The sequence below is a fragment of the Centroberyx gerrardi genome, chromosome 16, assembly GCF_048128805.1.
Source record: "Centroberyx gerrardi isolate f3 chromosome 16, fCenGer3.hap1.cur.20231027, whole genome shotgun sequence".
NCBI lineage: Eukaryota > Metazoa > Chordata > Actinopteri > Beryciformes > Berycidae > Centroberyx > Centroberyx gerrardi.
In genome coordinates, this window is record NC_136012.1 from 6,920,121 (window position 1) to 6,939,509 (window position 19,389).

At 42.8% G+C, this 19,389-nt stretch overlaps 1 protein-coding gene across 1 annotated transcript in view; it reads left to right on the plus strand.

Annotated features, from left to right (window-relative positions):
- The window catches only part of aff2 (AF4/FMR2 family, member 2), a 121,812-nt gene that overhangs the window by 92,830 nt on the left and 9,593 nt on the right, over window positions 1–19,389 (plus strand). The window contains exons 11-18 of the mRNA XM_071927121.2: window positions 6,665–6,782; window positions 8,749–8,854; window positions 9,144–9,294; window positions 9,433–9,648; window positions 10,925–11,132; window positions 14,091–15,185; window positions 15,343–15,458; window positions 18,468–18,705. Of these exons, the coding sequence (XP_071783222.2) occupies window positions 6,665–6,782; window positions 8,749–8,854; window positions 9,144–9,294; window positions 9,433–9,648; window positions 10,925–11,132; window positions 14,091–15,185; window positions 15,343–15,458; window positions 18,468–18,705 (2,248 nt within the window). The remainder of the gene's footprint in view (window positions 1–6,664; window positions 6,783–8,748; window positions 8,855–9,143; window positions 9,295–9,432; window positions 9,649–10,924; window positions 11,133–14,090; window positions 15,186–15,342; window positions 15,459–18,467; window positions 18,706–19,389) is intronic.

The following is a 19,389-nucleotide window of genomic DNA, read 5'->3' on the forward strand; positions in this document are numbered from 1 at the left end:
CCACACCCCAAAACACACACACACACAGATGCACACACACAAAGAGAGGCACATGCATATACACACACGCATGCATACACATAAATACACACACATTCTCAAACTCAAATAAACACACACACACATGCAACCACGCTAGCACACGCAAGCACGCACGCACATACATGCATATACACACGCACGGACACAAATACAGATCGCACACACACCTACACATGCTTGAGCGCACACACACATGAGAGTGTGAGTGATTGAGAGAGAGACAGAGAGAGATTGTAAAGCCAGCTGTGCGGCGGTAAACCCTGCCAAGTCGAGTGCAGAACTAGCGAGCTGAAGGCAGATGATAAGATGACAGATGAACTGGGCCCAGATGGCCTCCACATCTTCACTTTACAGTCACATAATGCCTTTATAATTCTGCATATTTTCAGTTGGTGCGCTGGTAGTTTTATTGCTTTATAGCTTTATTTACCCATGAAAGGTGCTCTTTTCCAGCAGTATCCTGTTTCACACTCAGTTTTGTCTTGTCTCTACTGGCCGGGGTTTAGCAAAGCCATGGCCTGTCTGGCTCAAAGCCATCAGCTCCATTGTCTTTAGAGCCTGATCAATTCAGTTTCCCGACGCAAGCGATTTGGAGAAGAAAAAGAACAAAACTGGCAATTGTCTGCTGATAGTCCTCCTTATGTTCAAATCCTGCTGGCTAATCAGTGGAGAAACAATCCAAACCAGACCATACAGCACAGCTGGATGTTTATTTTGTTATACTATTTAACTAGTGATATCCCCAAACATAACTGTCCATGTCCATTCCAACGTATGGGAGTATAATCAAACATTTGTACAATATTTGAAGCATTATTGCAAATACTTTTTTTTTATTTCTGATGGGATTGTTTTTTTCTCTCAACAAGAACAAGGTTCTTTTCTGCCATCCTGGTACTTTCCCTCTTTGGCCTTATTACTCCTTTTATAGAAATGTTGTTCTGGTACAAGGTAGATTTATATATAATTACTAAGTCTTGGCTATCTGCGTTCGGCCCTGTATGGACAAATAATTAGGGACCCAAAAAGGTCCCGTAATGCAAAAAACTGAAACTTGTACCAAAATTACGAAATGTGTTTCCAAACATACAAAATGAAATATATAATCATATCCCCCTCAGTCTTCAAGATTTACTGATACTCCCTTAAATTAATATTTCAGCAGAGGAAGAGGGTGTTTGAAGAGCAGCTTGTAGAGACTGAGGAGCTGAAGAACGAGGCTAGAGCCTTCAGGAAGCAATCAGTATAAACTGGTGTTGGACAAGACATATGCTGAGGTCAAGGTTGAACATGCCAAGGTGGAACAGAAAGAGAAGGAAGCCATGAAACTCATGAAGGACAGCAAGCTCAAAGCAGCCCAGCTAGATGAACGTGTTGCAACAATAGCTAGGGCTGAAGAGAAGATATCAAAAGCTCTTGAGATAGACAAGAGTGTAAGCATACAAAGATTGAAAACGTAAGATAGATGACCTCCACACAGCCATAGCAGAGAGTGAAAGGAAGAGAAGCCTTCTGCAGGACGCCATTGATAAGCTCCAGGAGCAGGAGAAGAAAGAGCTAGACAGGTTTTACAGTCTGTGGGAAGAGAGTCCTTCTACTTGAAGCCACTGAGGAACTCCCAGCTGGTAGAGTTAGAATGGAGAAGGAGGAGTGGAGTCACCACTGCAAGTGTTTGGAGGTGGAGCTGGTTGCCCTCAAGAGATAGGCCTTGATGAGACAGACCATGAGCAGGCGCTCCATCAGCAAGCCGCTGATCTGTGCCAGGTACAAGCCAAAGACCTTCAGGCTGTGTTGATGTTGACTCCTCAAGGAGTGGCCGACTCCCTGGAAATGCTGACTCCCTGCATTCAAAGACCATTGAGGCAGAGGAGCGCCTAGAGTCCATTATCCAGGACTGGCACAGCAACAGAGAGGCCATGACATCAGGCTTTCAAAAGGCCCGGCCTATCCAGAGGGAGGTGGAGGAGCAGCTGAGATCACACCCAAGTGACTCTTAGACTAAACAGGCAACCTGCCTCAGTGAGAAACAAGAAACCCTGACTGTCATGGAATAACTGAAGCCCTACATGCAGAATGTGGAGAATGAGAGCAAGAACATAAAGACGCAAACGTCCCTATTCAACCTGGAGAACTCTGAGCAGGCTGCTGAGGTGAGTCAGGCCTCCAGCCAGGCCGTTATTACAACAGCTCCGGAACAAGTGAGGTTTCAGATGACTCAGTGGGAGAGAGAGAAACACACTCCTGAGAGGAAAGAGGCGCTTGCTGTCCAGAAAAAAATGAAATGAAGCCAATCTTCAAAACCCTTGACAGACTAGTATGTTCTCTCAATCTCCAGAGGAACAGTGCTCTTGAGGTCCTGACTCAGGCGACCAAAGAATTGACCAAAGTCCAGGCTACTCCTCAGGAGGTGGAGAGGAGCAGAAAGGAGGCTAAAGATCAGCTGGCCTCCCTCCAGATCCAGCGGGATAAAGAGCAAGCCAGTGTCCTGACAGACCAGCGGGAGGCCAAGAAGGGCCTCCAGTACATCATCAGAGGTCCAAGAGGCAAGAAAATCTGCCAAAGGACAGCTTGGAGAAACATAAAACTGAGACACTTTAACTCCACTGGAAAGAAGCCAACCAGCTTGATGGATGAGATGGAGGCAGAGTGGAAGAAGCGGGAAACTGAACGCATACTAGCTAATGTATCTAGTAGAAGCTAGTAGAGGCTAATAATCACATGTTAACATCAGTTGCTGTGCTAAATGAGCCTGCTGGCTAGTTAGCTAGCTAACAGTTTGTTCAGGTTAACTGAGCTGACTCTTCTTAAGCTAACTAGAGGGTTTTGGAGTAGAGACTAGAGCTAAAGACAAGACAGTTTACTGTGTCACAGTAACCTACATTTGGAAACAAATCTACCTAATCAGACTATTCACTTTTACTGATAACGTTACTGAATTGAACTACACTCACACCACAGCATCTCTCAGTTGTTATATAATTAGACATTATTTGCCTATAGCCAATTCTCTGCTGGACCTCCATGCTGGTACCAGCTGTGGATGCTGGGAGATTTAGGCAACTGCAAAGCCTATAAGCGGAGCTGCTGGCAATGCTAGCCCGTTAGCCGCACCCCATAAGTATGCGGGTGCGCCATGTGGATCTTGTGCGGCCCATTGGACATATCAAACCAACAGATCATTTTGTCAAGGCTGTGAGGCTTTCATTTCCCCTGTGGTGTTTGTGATTTTATCACACAAATAGACAGACAGACACAAAAGCCTCCGCTGGAGTCAGAAGATCTGACAAAGGCTACTTTGTGAGTCTTATCAATGTTACTTACGCAACGTGCACACACATCCACATACACAGAGGGAGAGAGAGCACAGGCTCAGTGTCTTCAATAAACACTGATAGAAGAAATACAGAAGAGAGCGAGACCTAGTGAGACCTTGAAACACTGAAGAAAAAAAGAGACTATATTCTATGTAGTTACTGTTTATATTTCTGTTTTTTTATGTACTATAATTACATGGACCAGGAGAGAGATTATGAATGGGTACAATATCTCTCTAGTGTCTGGCATAGAAAAGAGACCCTTAACAAGTACAGGTTCAGTCAGAAACACATCAAAAAATAGACATAAGAAATAATGGGAACTACAAGAAATCAAGAATATGAGGTGAAGCTGAAATAGAACTACACTTACTCACAAAATGGAATCAACTTAATCTAATGAGAGAAGTATGCTTTGATATATACTTTTATATTTATGTTAATGATTCACTCAAGCATTCATTTTTAGGTCATGTTTCACCCTCAAAAGAAACACCATAGGAATTTAGCTGAAATGTCCAGGAAAACGCTCATCTGTCAGAATGTAGCACCTCAGTTGGTGTTACATTCTAATTTGGCACCGAGCGCAGAGTCAGATCATTGTTTTAGAGGATGACTGAGTCTTGAGACAAGACAAGGAAAGCGAGCCAGGTGTAACGCTTTCACACACTCATTATCTCCTTTCATCTGATTCCTTCAACACATACTGATTGTGTTGCCAGGATCCAGCAGGCTTAGAGAGCACTAAACAAACAATCCCACAGAGAGGGAACGACACTCGTGCTTCCCTTTAACTTCACCCATTCCAATTTAAACCAAAAAACAGACCCATGAACGCATGACATATAGACTTGTCTTGTGTTTTCTACTAAGACAAGGATTTTTTTTTCTTTTGGAAAATGAAGAGATGAATTCAAAAAGTTTCCACATCGCTGAGAAAGAAGGACTGCAATGAAAAAGAAGCCAGTTTATTATTAATTGCGCTATTTTTTTAAAAATGTACTACCCATAGGTGAGTTTTTCTGATGGATTAAAGACATTTGAATTTAATTTCTACACATCCAACAATTAAGCAGCAAACAATTTTATCTGATTTCTTGCCAAGTGTTTTATCAATGGCATTTGCTGGACCCACCAGCGTTAGTGGTTTGCTTCCCAGTGTTAGAAATGCATGCACTCATCATACTATAAGGTGCTTTGGATAAAAGCATCCACCAAATCGCATATTTTTTGTGACACAATGTCCACAATGGCAGTTGGACCGTATTCACTGCCTGCACATCCATTACCAATCAATTTGTATTTGGTGGAGGGGGATAAGATCATTTTTTCTCCAGTAAAAATTGGTGCATTTGTATAATACTCTGCATTTATTCTCAGTTATTTTCTTTTTATCTAAAAAATAATTAATTACAATGAATGTTAAGGGCAAGACGAGACCCTGTGGGGGTCTAATAATTCTGGATGGTGCTGTTTTCTCTATTGCTGCTGGCTGCCCGTTCCACATGAGTCTTCTTTTTGGGTTTTGAATCAAGAAAGAATAACGAGTCCCTTCCAAAACAGAGAGCTGCTGCTGACTCAAAGGACTCATCACTCTCCAGTTAGACATCAAACAAGCACTTACAGGCAATAAGGGACAAAACCCCCAGAACTAGATAGTCCAGGATATGTCCTAACACCGTTATCACCAACTGTCTGCCATCTCTGCCTCAGTCTGCCAGCAATCCATGTATGAGCAGACTGGTCAGTATGTGATGTAGTATATGATTAGTATGTGTTTTTTGTTGTTGGTACTTCCATGTCCTCCCTGTGTATAATATATAGATATAAAATTTTGTTTTTATGCACTTGGCCACAACAATAATTTTCCCCTGGGCATAATAAAGTGTATCTAATGCAATAGGTATTCCAACAGCTTTGACATAAAACAGTTTATGCACTATGTGAGAGAATAATAGGTCTGTCAATATGACAGAAACAAATAGGCTCAAGAGCAAATCACATCATTATTTGAATCATTCAAATTCTCTCATTAACAAGGAAGCGCTGAATGTAATGAGTCATAATTTATCTTTTGGAATTGTATCTGTGATCACGTTGAGAAAATTACGGAAATGCATTGAGGAACGCTGGTGATCAACACACACTTAATTTCAATCTTATTTTGTTTATTTTGTTGTTGACATGACAACCAATGTTGAAAACCCACGTAAATATGCCACCAAAATAAAAGTTTAGACAAACAATTCAACAAAAAAGTCATCCATAGCTGCTCCCTGCATCGTTTAGTGAAATCAGGACCTAAATATCTTTCTGATATCAGTTCAAAACAGTTTCCAAAGCTGTTTCAATATGATCTTTTACTGTGCATAGGGGAGATGAATACGCAGCAATCGGATCCTCCATTGATGAGGCACTGAATCACACACACACACACACACACACACACACACACACACATATGTATGAACAGAATTTAACTTGATGCTTCGCCACTATTGTTCCAACTTTGATGCTAAGAGAGCAAGTTGAGGTGGAAATTTAATTGAAATTGAGAGACAGAGGGAGGGAGAGAGAAGAGATGAGTAATGATAGAAGAGGAAAAACAGGGCAGAGTCTGCATTCATACAGTATCCTCCACTGTGTGTGTGTGTGTGTGTGTGTGTGTGTGTGTGTGTGTGTGTGTGTGTGTGTGTGTGTGTGCATGTGTGTGTGTGTGTGTGTGTGTGTGTGTGTGTGTGTTGCCTGAGGAGCAGTTGATGGATTTGCTGCTTGACTGCTCACACAGATTGGTGCCTGCTGTGATGGCAGCCTTGAACTGAAATTACACACACACACACACACACACACACACATAGGGAGCTAAAGAGAGCGAGCTACACACAATTGCAATTTCTGTGTGTGTGTGTGTGTGAGAGAGAATCCGTGTTTGTGTGTGTTAAGTGCGAGCGAGCGGGTGTATTGCCTCATAGGAGGCCATTTCAAAGGACTCTGGAAGGATGGATGAATAAACAGCCAATCAGAGTGCAAGAGAGGATGAACCAACAATTGTGCTAGTTCAATATGGTGTGTGTGTCTGTGTGTGTGTGTGTGTTTATTAACAGCCGTTTATTATATTGTGTCGGAAGATTTCATTGTTACTGAATCAGTATAAAGGTGGCTGGCTTCTCTTAACATTGTTATCCAACTGCTAGTGGCTTATTCCATTAGTTATCAATACAAACAGTACATTAGAATGAGAATGTCTTCATTGACTCAATAATTAACTTAACATCTATCTATCTATCTATCTATCTATCTATCTCCAGCGGAGCGTCAGGGAGCAGCAGCGAATCAGAGAGCAGCTCAGAGTCGGACACGGACGAATCAGAGAGCAGCTCCAGCGACAGCGAGTATAACCCCGCCTCTCGCACCAATACTCCAGAGGTATGGGATGATGAGCGTGTGTGTGTGTGTGTGTGTGTGTGTGTGTGTGTGTGTGTGTGCTGGGTCTTGTTTTGACTCCAGATTTCCTCGTACACAAGGTTTTTATGACGCCATGTGAATGGATACTGTGTGTGAGTGATTTTACCACTTCTTTACATAGTTAATTTTTGCGGGGCAACAAAGCATATTTTTATTTATGTAGGCTGTACAGTTATCTAAAAATTATATGAATTAAAAAAAAAAAATCAAAACTCATTATCTTCAAACTGAGCTAATCCTAAGCATTAGCATCACTTTTTTCCATGCAATTTTTTGTCATTTTCCATATACTGAAAAATTACTTGAAAAAGTACAGAAAAATAAATTTGGAAGATTATGGAGAAAATATGATATTAATTATATAATTATATTAATTATATTAAAAAAATATTATATTAAAAGCAGTGTCCATATTGCAATCACAATATTTGAAAAAAAACACACAAAAAAAAGAAATATGTTTTTGCTAGTATCAAGCAGGCTTCATTTCTATGGGTTATATCCTTAAATAACCCACAGAACAGAACAGAAGTACATGTGTCCCAGTTTGGAGACACTTCTCATCACCGGAGCCACACAAGGCTTTCTTCATGCCAGCTGTCAAAATCTCATTTTGCCCGTTTCCTTCTTTGTGAAAGGCAGAGGTAACAGTCTTTCTGTCATTGAAATCCCATAGGAGGGCAAGTAAACAATCTTTCAACAAGTGACGCTAAAACATTTCACTAATATAATGTCAAGGATGTCTCCAGTTCTGACAAGTGTCTCCAATCTTTGTTTACATTTCCCGAAGTGACAAACGCACTTTCATTGCCTCTTTTATTCTCTCTAACCGATTCAACCATCACTCACATCGGCCTGTGTGTGTGTGTGTGTGTGCCTGTACATTAAATGGTCTCTTCGTTCCCACAGTCTCTCGGTGGTTTGCTCATGTCATAAAACTCCGCTGCAGAAAACTGAATTATCACATTATTATGATGGCTCAACGCTGCCTGGTTTCATGAACTTATGCAGGCAGACACGCCGACAAAAAGAGGGAAACACAGAGAAATAGGAAGAAAAAAACATTAAAAGACTTCAAGCCTCTATAGAGCTTTCAGTCTAAACATCCTACCTCCAAATATTTATAGAGGAGCGTGAACAGGCAGGTGTATGTAAAAATGACACATCACAGTAATGAGCAGCAGAATGCACACGGTGTTTATTGTTGATTTGCACAAATGAATGGCTTTGTCATGACTGGCAATTTATTACACATTTAGGATTTCATAGAGGTTATCTGTGTGTGTGTGTGTGTGTGTGTGTGTGTGTGTGAGTGAGAGAGAGAGAGTGTGTGTTTAGATGAGTGTGAGGGAGGGAGGGAGGGAGAGAGGGAGGGAGAGAATGAGCGATCAAGTGGGTGGTTGATTGCACTGTTAAGTGTAATAAAATTGAAATGATTATTTCTTCAATATTTGCTGGTAATTGTTTATTGTGGTAAAATAATCACAAAATGACTATTTCCTGGAGGCATAGAGGATAAATGGAGCTGCTTTCCCATCTTACTGAAAAACAGTTGCTTTACTTAAAAAAGGAAAATGCTTTAAAAATGCATAAGTGTACACTCCTGTGCTCTGTCTTTACCTGCAAAAAAAGATAAACATTGTATTGATTTATGATCCCAAGGCAAAATCCTTTTGATGTTAATTTCCCCTTAAGTAGCATCAAAGCTAAGCAAAACATCTCTAACTTCCTTTGAGTTTCTGACTGATATATGATGCTGTTTTGTCAGATAGGAACATCCTGATACAGTGAAGGTATCCCTTCTATCTCCCTCCCTTTAAAATATTTTTTAATAATCTCTAAATTGTGTTTTCTTCTTCTCCTCTTCATCGTTTCCATCTCCCCTCCACCACCACCCACCGTACTTTAACACCCCCCTCCCCCAAAGCCGGAGCCTCCCTCCACCAACAAGTGGCAGTTGGACAGCTGGTTGAACAAAGTCCAGGCTCAAACCAAACCGCTGGTTCCCCCACAGCAAGAGCATCATGACACCGGTTGGTACATATACTGTATATATATACTGTATATATGGAAGGTTAAACCCAGTGTGTCTTATAGGGAATCTATGTATCTGTGTGAAAGATATTCTGGGTTGATCGTATGGACTGGACAGCTCTGAATTTAGCTTCTAAGATACTGTATATATAAGGTGACTCCTAAATTAATTAAATATGAATGAAAAAAACAGAGTTCATAGTGCACAGTGCAGGTAAACGTTTGTTATTAAGGGGAGAAATAACTGTATTACAAGCGTGAAATTCACTGGTTACCTCCGCTGCCCAGGCTCCATCACCCAGGGTCCGGAGACTTTCTCCCCAGGGAGCGAGGCACCGGGAGTGGGTGTGGCTGCCAAGACCAAGCCCTGCGGAGCCAGCAGCACCCCCGTCACACCTGCACAGACAGTTGAACACAAGGATACAAGGGGAACCTTCTGGTATGAGCTGGATTGTTTTAAAAATGAATGAATGAATGATGGATGGATGGACAAACGAGACTGACAAACTGAAGTGGCTTGTCTGACAAAATCTGTGTCTCTAACCACCAAAAAAAAATCAATTTTTATGCTCGGCAGCCCCGGCAGAGAGAAGGCCAAGGCCAAGCTGAGCCAGAAGGCCTCAGCGGAGGGACAGAGGTCAAAGATGAGGCTGTCGCCGGGGCTGTTGTCAGGGTCAGAGGTCACGACCCCCAGGAGGAATACAACGGGGAAGAAGCAGCCCAGACGGACAGAGAGGTCAAACAGTCTGGAGGATAATCAGAACCAGACATGGACCAGAGCAAACCAGCACAGGTAAGAAAGAGAGAGAGGAAGGAAGAAAGAAAGAAAGAAAGAAAGAAAGACAGAAAGAAAGAAGCAAACAAAGAACACAGGTAGGGAATGAGGAAGGCAATAAGGAAGGAAACAAGTGAAGTGAGGATGAAAAGATGCGAAGACTGCATGAATGAACGAAGTGATGGAGAATAACGTCTTCCTCTCAAACCAAACACTTGGCCACTCCACCCTTGACCAAGTGGCCACTTAACTTGAGCATTTCAAAGTGGCCACTCCTTTGCATTTTGGGTAAAGTGAATGTGATTTCCATCAGTCATTTGGCAGCATCCCAAAAGCCTCATTTGACTCCGCTAAACAACAGTCTTGTGCTCTGAGGAGCGTTGCTAGGTTACAGCGCTGAGACGTTGTCAGCTGATGGACCATCCCATAGACACTCGTCAGCGTTGAGTAAAGTAATACAGTACGCATTACTCGTTATTCATTCAAAAGTAATGCTATTACTTATTACACCCCCAACATTGCCGGCAATCAATAACTCATTGCCTTCCCTCTGTGCTTCTGTGTGAATGATCAGGGAAACCAAGTAGCGCTGATGTCCAATGTTCTTTCCATCCTTTTCATCAATAGAATCAAAGTGGTGGGAATGCTTCCACCCAGAGAAAATCAGCGTTTCCACCATTTTTCATCTAAACTAGCTCAGCAGGAGACCAAAACCAATCGTAAAGTGAGGGTGTGATTTCGTTTTTTGGATAATTCAACTTCAATCTGATATTTAGAGGGGGTGAAAACAAAAGTGATGGCTTAATTCTTGATTGGTAACTGTAATATTTTTACTCAACATTATTGTAACCTGTTACTAAGGCTTTACACCCAACCCTGTCAGTCAGTATCAAGGGCCTATAGAGGGCCCACTGGATCACTTGGCTTCTTGGCAACTAGCCACTGAAACACTCTCTGATTTCTGCATCTGTTTCTGACAAGAATGCACAGATTGAGTAGAAGTCGGCTGAGGTGCTCAGTTTGACATTAGGCCAATCAGAAAGAAACACTGACACTGACTGAAACACTGACTTGACTTTCATGCTCTTTCATATTCATTTTTTGTTGGGGGTTTTTTCACAATTACACACATTCTCCCTTGGGAGCTTCCCATCGTAAAGCTTCACTACAGAAGTTGACGTGCTCAAGCGTGGTTGAGGGAAGCAAGAACATCTTTCCTTTCTTCCTACACCTCCTCGATTTTTAATCCAATTCCGATTGCAATCCTAATTCTTCCTCTGATTCCACCCTCCAGCCCTGCAGCGAGGGATAAGGACCTGCTGCCTCCCCCCTCCCTGGAGCACCAGAACCCCCCCAGGCCGCGAACCAAACCCCCCAGCGGGAAAACAGCCCCCAGGAAGGAACCCCGCAGCGCTACCAACGCAAACAACACAGTCACTCCGTCGTCGTCAATACAGCAAGCCCCTGTCCCGATGCCTGCTGTGAGTGTCAGCCAGGTTAGTGTTTGGGAGGATGGGGGTGGGGTGGCGGTGGGCCGAGAAGTGTATGTATGTGTGTGTGTGTGTGTGTGTGGGGTGTGTGTGATCAGAGCTGACCTTCAATAGAAAATGTAAATAGAAACTAATTCCTTTGCTAATGTCTCAGACTCATTCTTTATTACTTTAATGGGTTGGACAAGATAATTATGTCATGCCAAAAGTTTTTCAAAATGTAAAAATTTCAATTGTTTTTAAAAAATACTGTGTGTAGCATTAAACATCAATATATCATTGTCAAATTAATTGTGATACCTTGGTTTAATTACTGTAAACAAATGAGACCATGGTGGGGACGATTGGTAGCCTCTATCTCACACCAGCGAGATAGTGCTAGTGTTTCTTAAAATTAACACCACATTTCCCATAAACCCCATTGCTTCCTATCACAAAGAAGCTTTAACAGCAAACTAACCAACAAAGAAGAAAGAAGCAAACCAACAAAGAAGCTCCGTTTGCATTGAAAGAACAGCACTCTCTTCCTGTTTTGTGCCGTAAAGCAATCCAGCAAATTTTCCCGCCAAAACCGACCCACTGACACACAATGTAAAATGCAGTGTAGAGGCTGCCAATCTTCGCAGTGATGGTTGTCTTTGTTTATGGTAATTATACTAATGTTTCAAAATTAATGTGGTAAGTCTAATGATTTATTGATATTAAAATGCTACACATTAAAAGATCCACTTCCTGAATTGGATGAAGAGTCCAAGCCTGGTGTGTGTGTGTGTGTGTGTGTGTGCCTGCAGAAGAGATTCATCCTAAACTGAGATATCCAGCATTTGAAAAATCCTCTGCTTTCAAGTGCTAGCCCGCTGGTTTATTTTGGTGCTGGGAGTATCCTTACAGTTCAAATTATTTGTCTCTGTCTTTCCTAGAGCTTACAATAAACCTAGCTTTACGGTTCAGGTGGGAATCATCAAAAACAGGCAAGACAACAAGGGGAAGGTCATTTCCAAGAGCTTCAAAGCCTACTGTCTTCATCTGACAGGGATGGATTTCAGCTCAAATGAAAAAATAAGCGGTTTAGTTTTCCAGCAGTCCCATATTCGTCCAAATGAGAGATTCTCAGGGAAAGAGGACATTATCGGAATAAAATACACAGTGGGGATGCATGTCCTCAACCCAACCCAAGCACATTAGGGAACTTTCCCTTCCGCAATGTGCATCTGGAATATGTAAAGACCCAATGTTCAAGTCCAAGTCCTCCATGCATGTAAGTTACCACTGTCCATGTATCCCATAATGATCTCTTCATCCTCATAGACTCTGGGTGATTTGTTGAAGTCATAAAACTCCACAGCATAAAAACTGTATTATTACATGACTGTTATGGCTCAGCTGACTGGTTTTTATAGAAATATGGAGACAGAGAGAGAGAGACAGACAAACAGACAAAGGGAGAGAGCTGAATGATTGTGCTTTAACGAGTTAACACTTAGCGGTTTTATGAAGATTGTGTAGTTTCAAGTTGAAAGAAAGAGAGCAAGAAAGAGAGCAAGAAAAAAAGAAGGGAGTAAGAAAGAGAGAAAGCTGAATTATCACTTAATCACTTCACCACTTAACACTCAGTGACTTTATGTATCCAGACAGAGAGAGAAGAGAATGAAAGATTATAAAATGACTATAAAACATGGAACTGTTTCTATTCAGTCCTTAACTAGGAAAAGGGGAAAGTGGTGCTTCTTGCATTTCCAGAATAATTTATATCAAAATATCAATAGTTAAAAATATCAGCGTCACAGTTGTTGGCTATAAAAATCCAAAAATCTCCCTGTGTGATTTGAAGCCTAAACAGAAGTCTGCAAAATTAATTTGGGGTAACAGGAAAGTAAACCTTGAGACTGTGGTTCTCCCAGAGAAAAAGTTGAAAAAGTGAAAAGCACTGAAGTGAGGCCCACATGTCAGAAAGATCAATAAATATGACTCATGTTCAGAAAAACAAAATAACGGAACATCACTGCAGACTCTCGGCATGCAACGCATTCCAGGCCCGAGTTAGGTTACTGTTTTTTTGAAGATGTGCCACGTTTTGATCTTTGTTGATCTTTGTGGCATGGGCGCCTCCCATCATTATATTTGTTTGTTCGGAAAAACACAAAAATCCAATCCTTTTTTATGCTGTCATCCTGAAGAATCCTTACATCTCCAAGAAGTCAGCTTTTCAGGCACTATCGACGCCCTCATGTGTTTTATACTTTACAATGCATCTAGAATAGTTTAGCTTGGTTCTAGGGTCATGAAACATATTCATATTTAACTAATAAAAATGGCACAAGGACACCGACAACTAGCAAGCAGCAGCTCCATCCAACTCTGTCATATAGCCTAAGACCAGACTGACAAGTCTGACCTAAGAGAGACTGACAAGCCTGACCTTGACGTCTTCCATCTCTTCACCAGCTGCTTGAGCTTCATTCATCTGGACATTGGTTCAGATGGCCAAACATTAATTCATTCCTACGTACAATTATGCACAACGATGTCAACTTTTTCTTTTTTTCATTTCCAAATGATAGTGGACGTCAGGAACAAGAAGAATCTTTTACTGCCAATCCACATTGATAACTAGGCCACTGATAAAGTTGAAACTTTACATGGTTTTGTCATATATTATATCCACCTTATGCCTTTGTTGTTAGCTGTGATTTATGTTGTGCTGTGTTTTTTGTTCAACTCAAGATAAATTCTTCCTTTGAGACAATTAAGTCATCCTTAACCTTATCTAGCCTAGAAGTGTCCTAGAAGTGTCTAATCTAGTCATTAATATAGCACAATGCTATTTGGTGGACACCTTTTCCCTGTTTTTTGCTCTTCATAATGTTTGTCCTATATCATTCTGTGATTGATGATCGGTTAGATCTAGTTAGGCTCACCCAACCCTTTGCCCTATCCTTCTCTTCCACATTTCTTACGTCTTTAAAACAGGACAAGAGGAAACACCGAGGCCCGAGCAGCAAAATCACGCCTAAGTCCCGAGAATTCATCGAAACGGATTCCTCCTCCTCCTCGTCGGAATGCCACTCGGACGCGGAGGAGGCGGCCAAAGTCCCGGCCCTGCCGTCTCAGGCGACGCGCACCGCCATCAACACGCAGACTCTGTCCAACACGCACATGCACACGCCCCTTCCCCCGTGCCTTGGCCCTACTAGCGGTGTGGGGAGTCTAGGAACGTTTGGAGGCAAGGGACTTCGGGTCAAAGACGGTAGCAGCGTGACCACTAATGGTAGCAGCAGTATTAACAGTAGCATTAGCAGTGGTAGTAACAGCAGCAGTAGTAGTTGTAACTCCCTAAGCATTACCAACCTAAGTGGCTCATTTGGTACTTCGGTTCCCGATCCTGGAGGGTTAGGGGGACCGTGCAAGGACTTGGAATCCATGTCCCCCCCTTCCAACCTGGGACACGAGCTGCCTCTTTCCCCCCTGAGAGAATACCAAGAGATCCAGAGCTTGTGGGTGAAAATCGAGCTGAGTTTGCTGAGCAGGGTGCCCGGGCAGGGGCTGGGGGAAAGATCTAGAGGAGGGATTGGGGAACGGGACGGGGGCGAAGCGCCAGGCGAGAGAGACAGGGAGAGACCAGGGGAGAGGGAGAGGATAGGGGCAGGAGAGAGAGAGAGACAGAGGCAGGACGAGAGAGAGTGGCCGGGGCCGCGGGACAGAGAGAAGTTAGCCAAAGGGGAGAGACCGGAAGAAGAAGGCGAGAGGACAGGGCAGGAGATGGGGCAGAGGGAGAGGCAGGGCGACAGAGAGCGGCCGACGGAGAGGGAGAAGCAGGCGGACAGAGATGACCGGGAGAGATTCGGGCTCGGAGAGAGGGAGAGGACGACGGCGGCGAGGGACAGAGAGAAGGTGTGCCAAGGTCTCGGGGCCCCGGACAACCCGCCCACGCAAGAGCAGAGCAATCCTAGGCTGAGCGGGAGGACGGACAGAGGAGAGAACGGAGGCAAACACAGGAGGCAGACAGCTGGCAGCATGGTGGTCCCGACAGAAAAACACACCAGCAAGAGCAAGAGGAAACACAAGGTGAGGAGCAGGATCCTGGCTTCAAATTATCATGTTTTTGGGATGAAAATCTGTTCATCTGGCTGAGTATTTTTGAATCTCTACCGTTTGTTTTGCTCTCCCTCTCTCCCTCTCTCTCCCTCTCACTGAATGCCTTATCTGTCCTCCATGTTCCCAGTCGGACCACGGTGAGTCGTCAGTCAACAGCAATAAGAAGCTGCGATTGGACAAAGACTGCCAGCTCCTCCCACCCTGCATCTCCCCCATACACACCCACAAGAACAGCTCCACAGAGTAAGTACCAACATACACACCGACAAGAGTAGCTCCCCACAGGACGAACTGGGAGGAAAAACAGTAGTGGACAAATACTGCAGTGAACGCCCAATAAAATGTGTATGTACCACTTTGTTACAAACAGCTACTGGCAATGTAATTTACATTTCTGGGTCTATTTTGCTGTTTGGTGGTGTATTTGTCTTATTAACGTAGACGATGGGATGTCACGTCGGGATATTTCCAGCGCAGCTACAGTGGAGTTTCACGGGAGAAACATTTTCAACTGTCTAAGACATCAACAGTAAATGTCAGGACGAGTAATCTGGGGGTTGCTGAAAGTAATTCTGGGAAATGTAGGAAATCACTAACTGAAGCTGAAGTAGATGAGGCAGGTTGAGGGAAAGTGGGTACACCAAAAAAGTAAAATATAGAAGTAGAGTAGAGGGTCAAATATTCCTTTAACTTCGTAACCATTGGTAAATAATCAGTTAGTATGCTCATCCAATGCAATCACAACAACAGAGACGATGTTTTCTCGCGGTTTCCTTGCTCTGCCTGTCGCAAGCAAGGGAACACGGAGAATGAGATTTTAACCGATTTGATAAAAAATAATAGAATGCCACGCTTTTGCTCAAGGGATGTTAAGAAATATGGAGGTGAGATATTGACACTTAATGCATATCAGGATTGCGTATCAGGATTTAAGGACCCTCTCCTTTGACTTCTACAACAATTTGAGTATTTTCAACCAAGATTATTGGTTAACATGACAAAATGTGAGTACCAACTGATTCCTGCGTAATGGAAAAGGCCCGGCTTTGCATCCTTCCCCTGCCTCATCTGACTGGGACAGGGACTGGTAGAGGTAATCAGACGTGTTTTTTCAGAGATGAGTATTTTCAGAAAGGCTTAAAATTTTTAATGGGTGATGAAGTCGCTGGGGACGGGATTTAAATTCGCACTGTGACCCAGGAATGACAAACCATGAATTTCAGCTTTCCATTTGAATTATTAAAAACAGACTAAGCTGGCTGTCTCTATAAATAAGCCTCATCATGACAGCTACAGAGGAAATATTTTTATAGCATCTCCGCTTTATTAGACAGTATGCAGCCGGGGAGAGTCAGGAAAGATGGAAGGGAAAGATGGAAGACAGAGGGTGACATGAGACGGAGGTTGTGGCCTGGATCTGAACCCGTGACACTGTGTGGTAGCGGCCTTCGCCCACGGAGCCACCAGAATGTTCCATTATCATGCGGCCTCTCTTCAGCCAGAGGAGGTTAAAGAGGCTTTTTTATGGAAGCTGTAAACTGCATGATGACGGTCCTCCTCAGATCCATACAACAAGATGTGTTCTTAAAGGATAATTACGGTTATTCTGAGCTTGGGCCTTATTTTCCTAGTTTTTGCCATCATGATGATTGATTGTGTTCAGAATTTTGTCACTTAGTTCACTGTAGAGCTTTATGTACCTCCAGTTTACAGGGAGCGCTGCTCTCCAATACACACACACAGGGCCGAAACAAGCGCCTACAGTTGAACCCAAAAGCGATTCAAACACATCTTTTCAACCCACACTGATTTTCTGACTTGCGTACATTGCGGTATTAGGTATGTTATTTTAGCTAGCATGAGCTCATTGGCAAATAGACCGCTCATGTACTCTGATGCTGCGTTCAATTCATATCGGATGTTCTGTAATTATGAACTGCAAACTAGGAAAACCTGTTCACATCCACCTCCTAGTGGTAATTACAAGTAGGATATGTGGGAATTTTTTTGCGTACTCCGATATCTCCTACCTGGCATCATGAATTGCGTAAACACAAGCAGTACATAGCAACATAACAGTGAATCCACCAGTGTCGGCAGTTAAAGGTATTACACAACAGCACTACCGGCAAACTGAAGCTACATGTAGCTCTGCATTGAAGTCAGTGATGACATTTTGAACACAATCAGTCGTCATGATGGCAAAAAACTAGCAAAATAACCGGAATTCTCCTTTAAAGCGGCATTAAGTAACCTATGATCTCTGTCAACCTCTATTGGCGACCAGTAAGAATTTCAACAACACTGATAGAACTTATCTCCTCCTACAGTGGGGGGGGTTTATTCCAAAACAGAGTGAGTTTTGAAAGCCAGCAGCTGGCCAAGTAATTGCAGAGTCATTGGAGATCGGTGGCAGATATATTTGGCAGATATACTGTGGTCATTTTGTGTTATGAGGCAGTAAAGATCTAACTTATTTCCCCTTTAAATAACGAGGAGAGCTCACACATACAGTGATGCATGCGCACACTGGCATCCACTTAGTAAAGCAGATAGACACACACACACACACAGGCTTATACAGACGCACATAGACAGGTATGCATGCACACAGACACACAAGCACACTGACACACACGCGCACACACACACACTATAGCAACTAATTAGTCTTTGTCTCTCTGGTTTTGTATATTATCACTAATGTCGGAGCCTGGGGCGCTGTTCTGCGAGCTCAGCACTTTCTCGCTACATCAAACCCCCAGAGTTTCCAGGGAGAGAAAAACAGAAAAATATTATCTGTTGTGCTGCAAACAATATGAGTCACAAGAGCTACAGCGAGGCAGTTGGGGGAATAATATGTGATGTTCTAGCAAGAAAGGCACAATTAGAACGGTTTTGAAAAGAAAATATCATTCAATAGCTGCAAACTATTATGTGTGAACAACGTGAAATGTTGGATGTTATCGCCAGTGAGATGATTTAGCCCAAGTAGAGCAAGCGGGTGATTACTTTTACATGCTGGATTTCTGCATTATTAGACTGCACATAGATTTTTTTTTAACTTCTTGTCCACTTTGATAATGTACGGTGATGAGTAGCATAAGAAAATTTGCAAAAAGACAAGAGGGTGAATATTTCATCTCAATAAAGCTGAGTATGCAAAATGTTGTCTATACCTCACTTTGCAGGGACTGATAACTCTTACCTGTTTGTGTGTATGTGTGTGTGTGTGTGTGTGTCTTACTCCAGCTCTCTAAACAGGAAGCAGTCTCGACGGCGCGACGAGAAGCTCCTCCCCCCCCTCCTGTCCCCGCTCTCCGACGATCCCCCCCGCAAACGCACCTGCGACGGCGGTTCCTCCCTCAGCCAGGAGGGCGCCGCCGCCGGGGTGCTCACCTGCTCCACCTCCTCCTCCACCTCCTCTTCCTCCTCACACAGACACAGGAGAGGTGAAGGCAAGGCATCATCGCATGGGAAGAATGGCAGTGTAAGTGCTGGAGGATATGATAAAGGATAATAAAGGAACACATCAAGTTTTTGTCTTTTAAGTGCTGAAAACATAGACACCAAAATCATCCATGGGTCCCCGGTAGATCATTTCACTGTAGTGCTCCATACTAACACTTTAGCATACACTATGTTGAGTGATGGTGACTAGTATTATCTCAAAAGTGAGAAAATGAGAACTTGCAGTAGCTCAACCCTAAATGGTAAATAATCCTAAATGTTATTTGGCTAAGTTTGGTAGTTTTGTGTAGGAAATTAATAAAAGTTACACAAAATGTGATACAAAAATAACTGTTTAGCTGCTAGCTGTTTTGAGTTAGCAGGGACTATTTTTCCTTTTTCACTAGGGAGTGAAGGTAATGGGTGATGGGAGACTATTACAGTTAAAAATCACTGTGTAGCAGATGAATACATGGTTGCTCACCTGAAATAGTTCAGAGATAAACCTGCTATATCAGCAATACTGAGTTAATGATATTTCCTTTTTTAAATGTATGAATCTACAGGCTATATAATAAAAAAGACAACTTTTTATTACTAAAACGCCAGTCTTTTTGCTTTGGATAATGCTAATTGCTAATTACTATCACTCAACATAGTGTGTGCTATGCTATGTTAGCATGCAAAATGAAAGATCTACCAGGGACACATGGATGATTAGGGT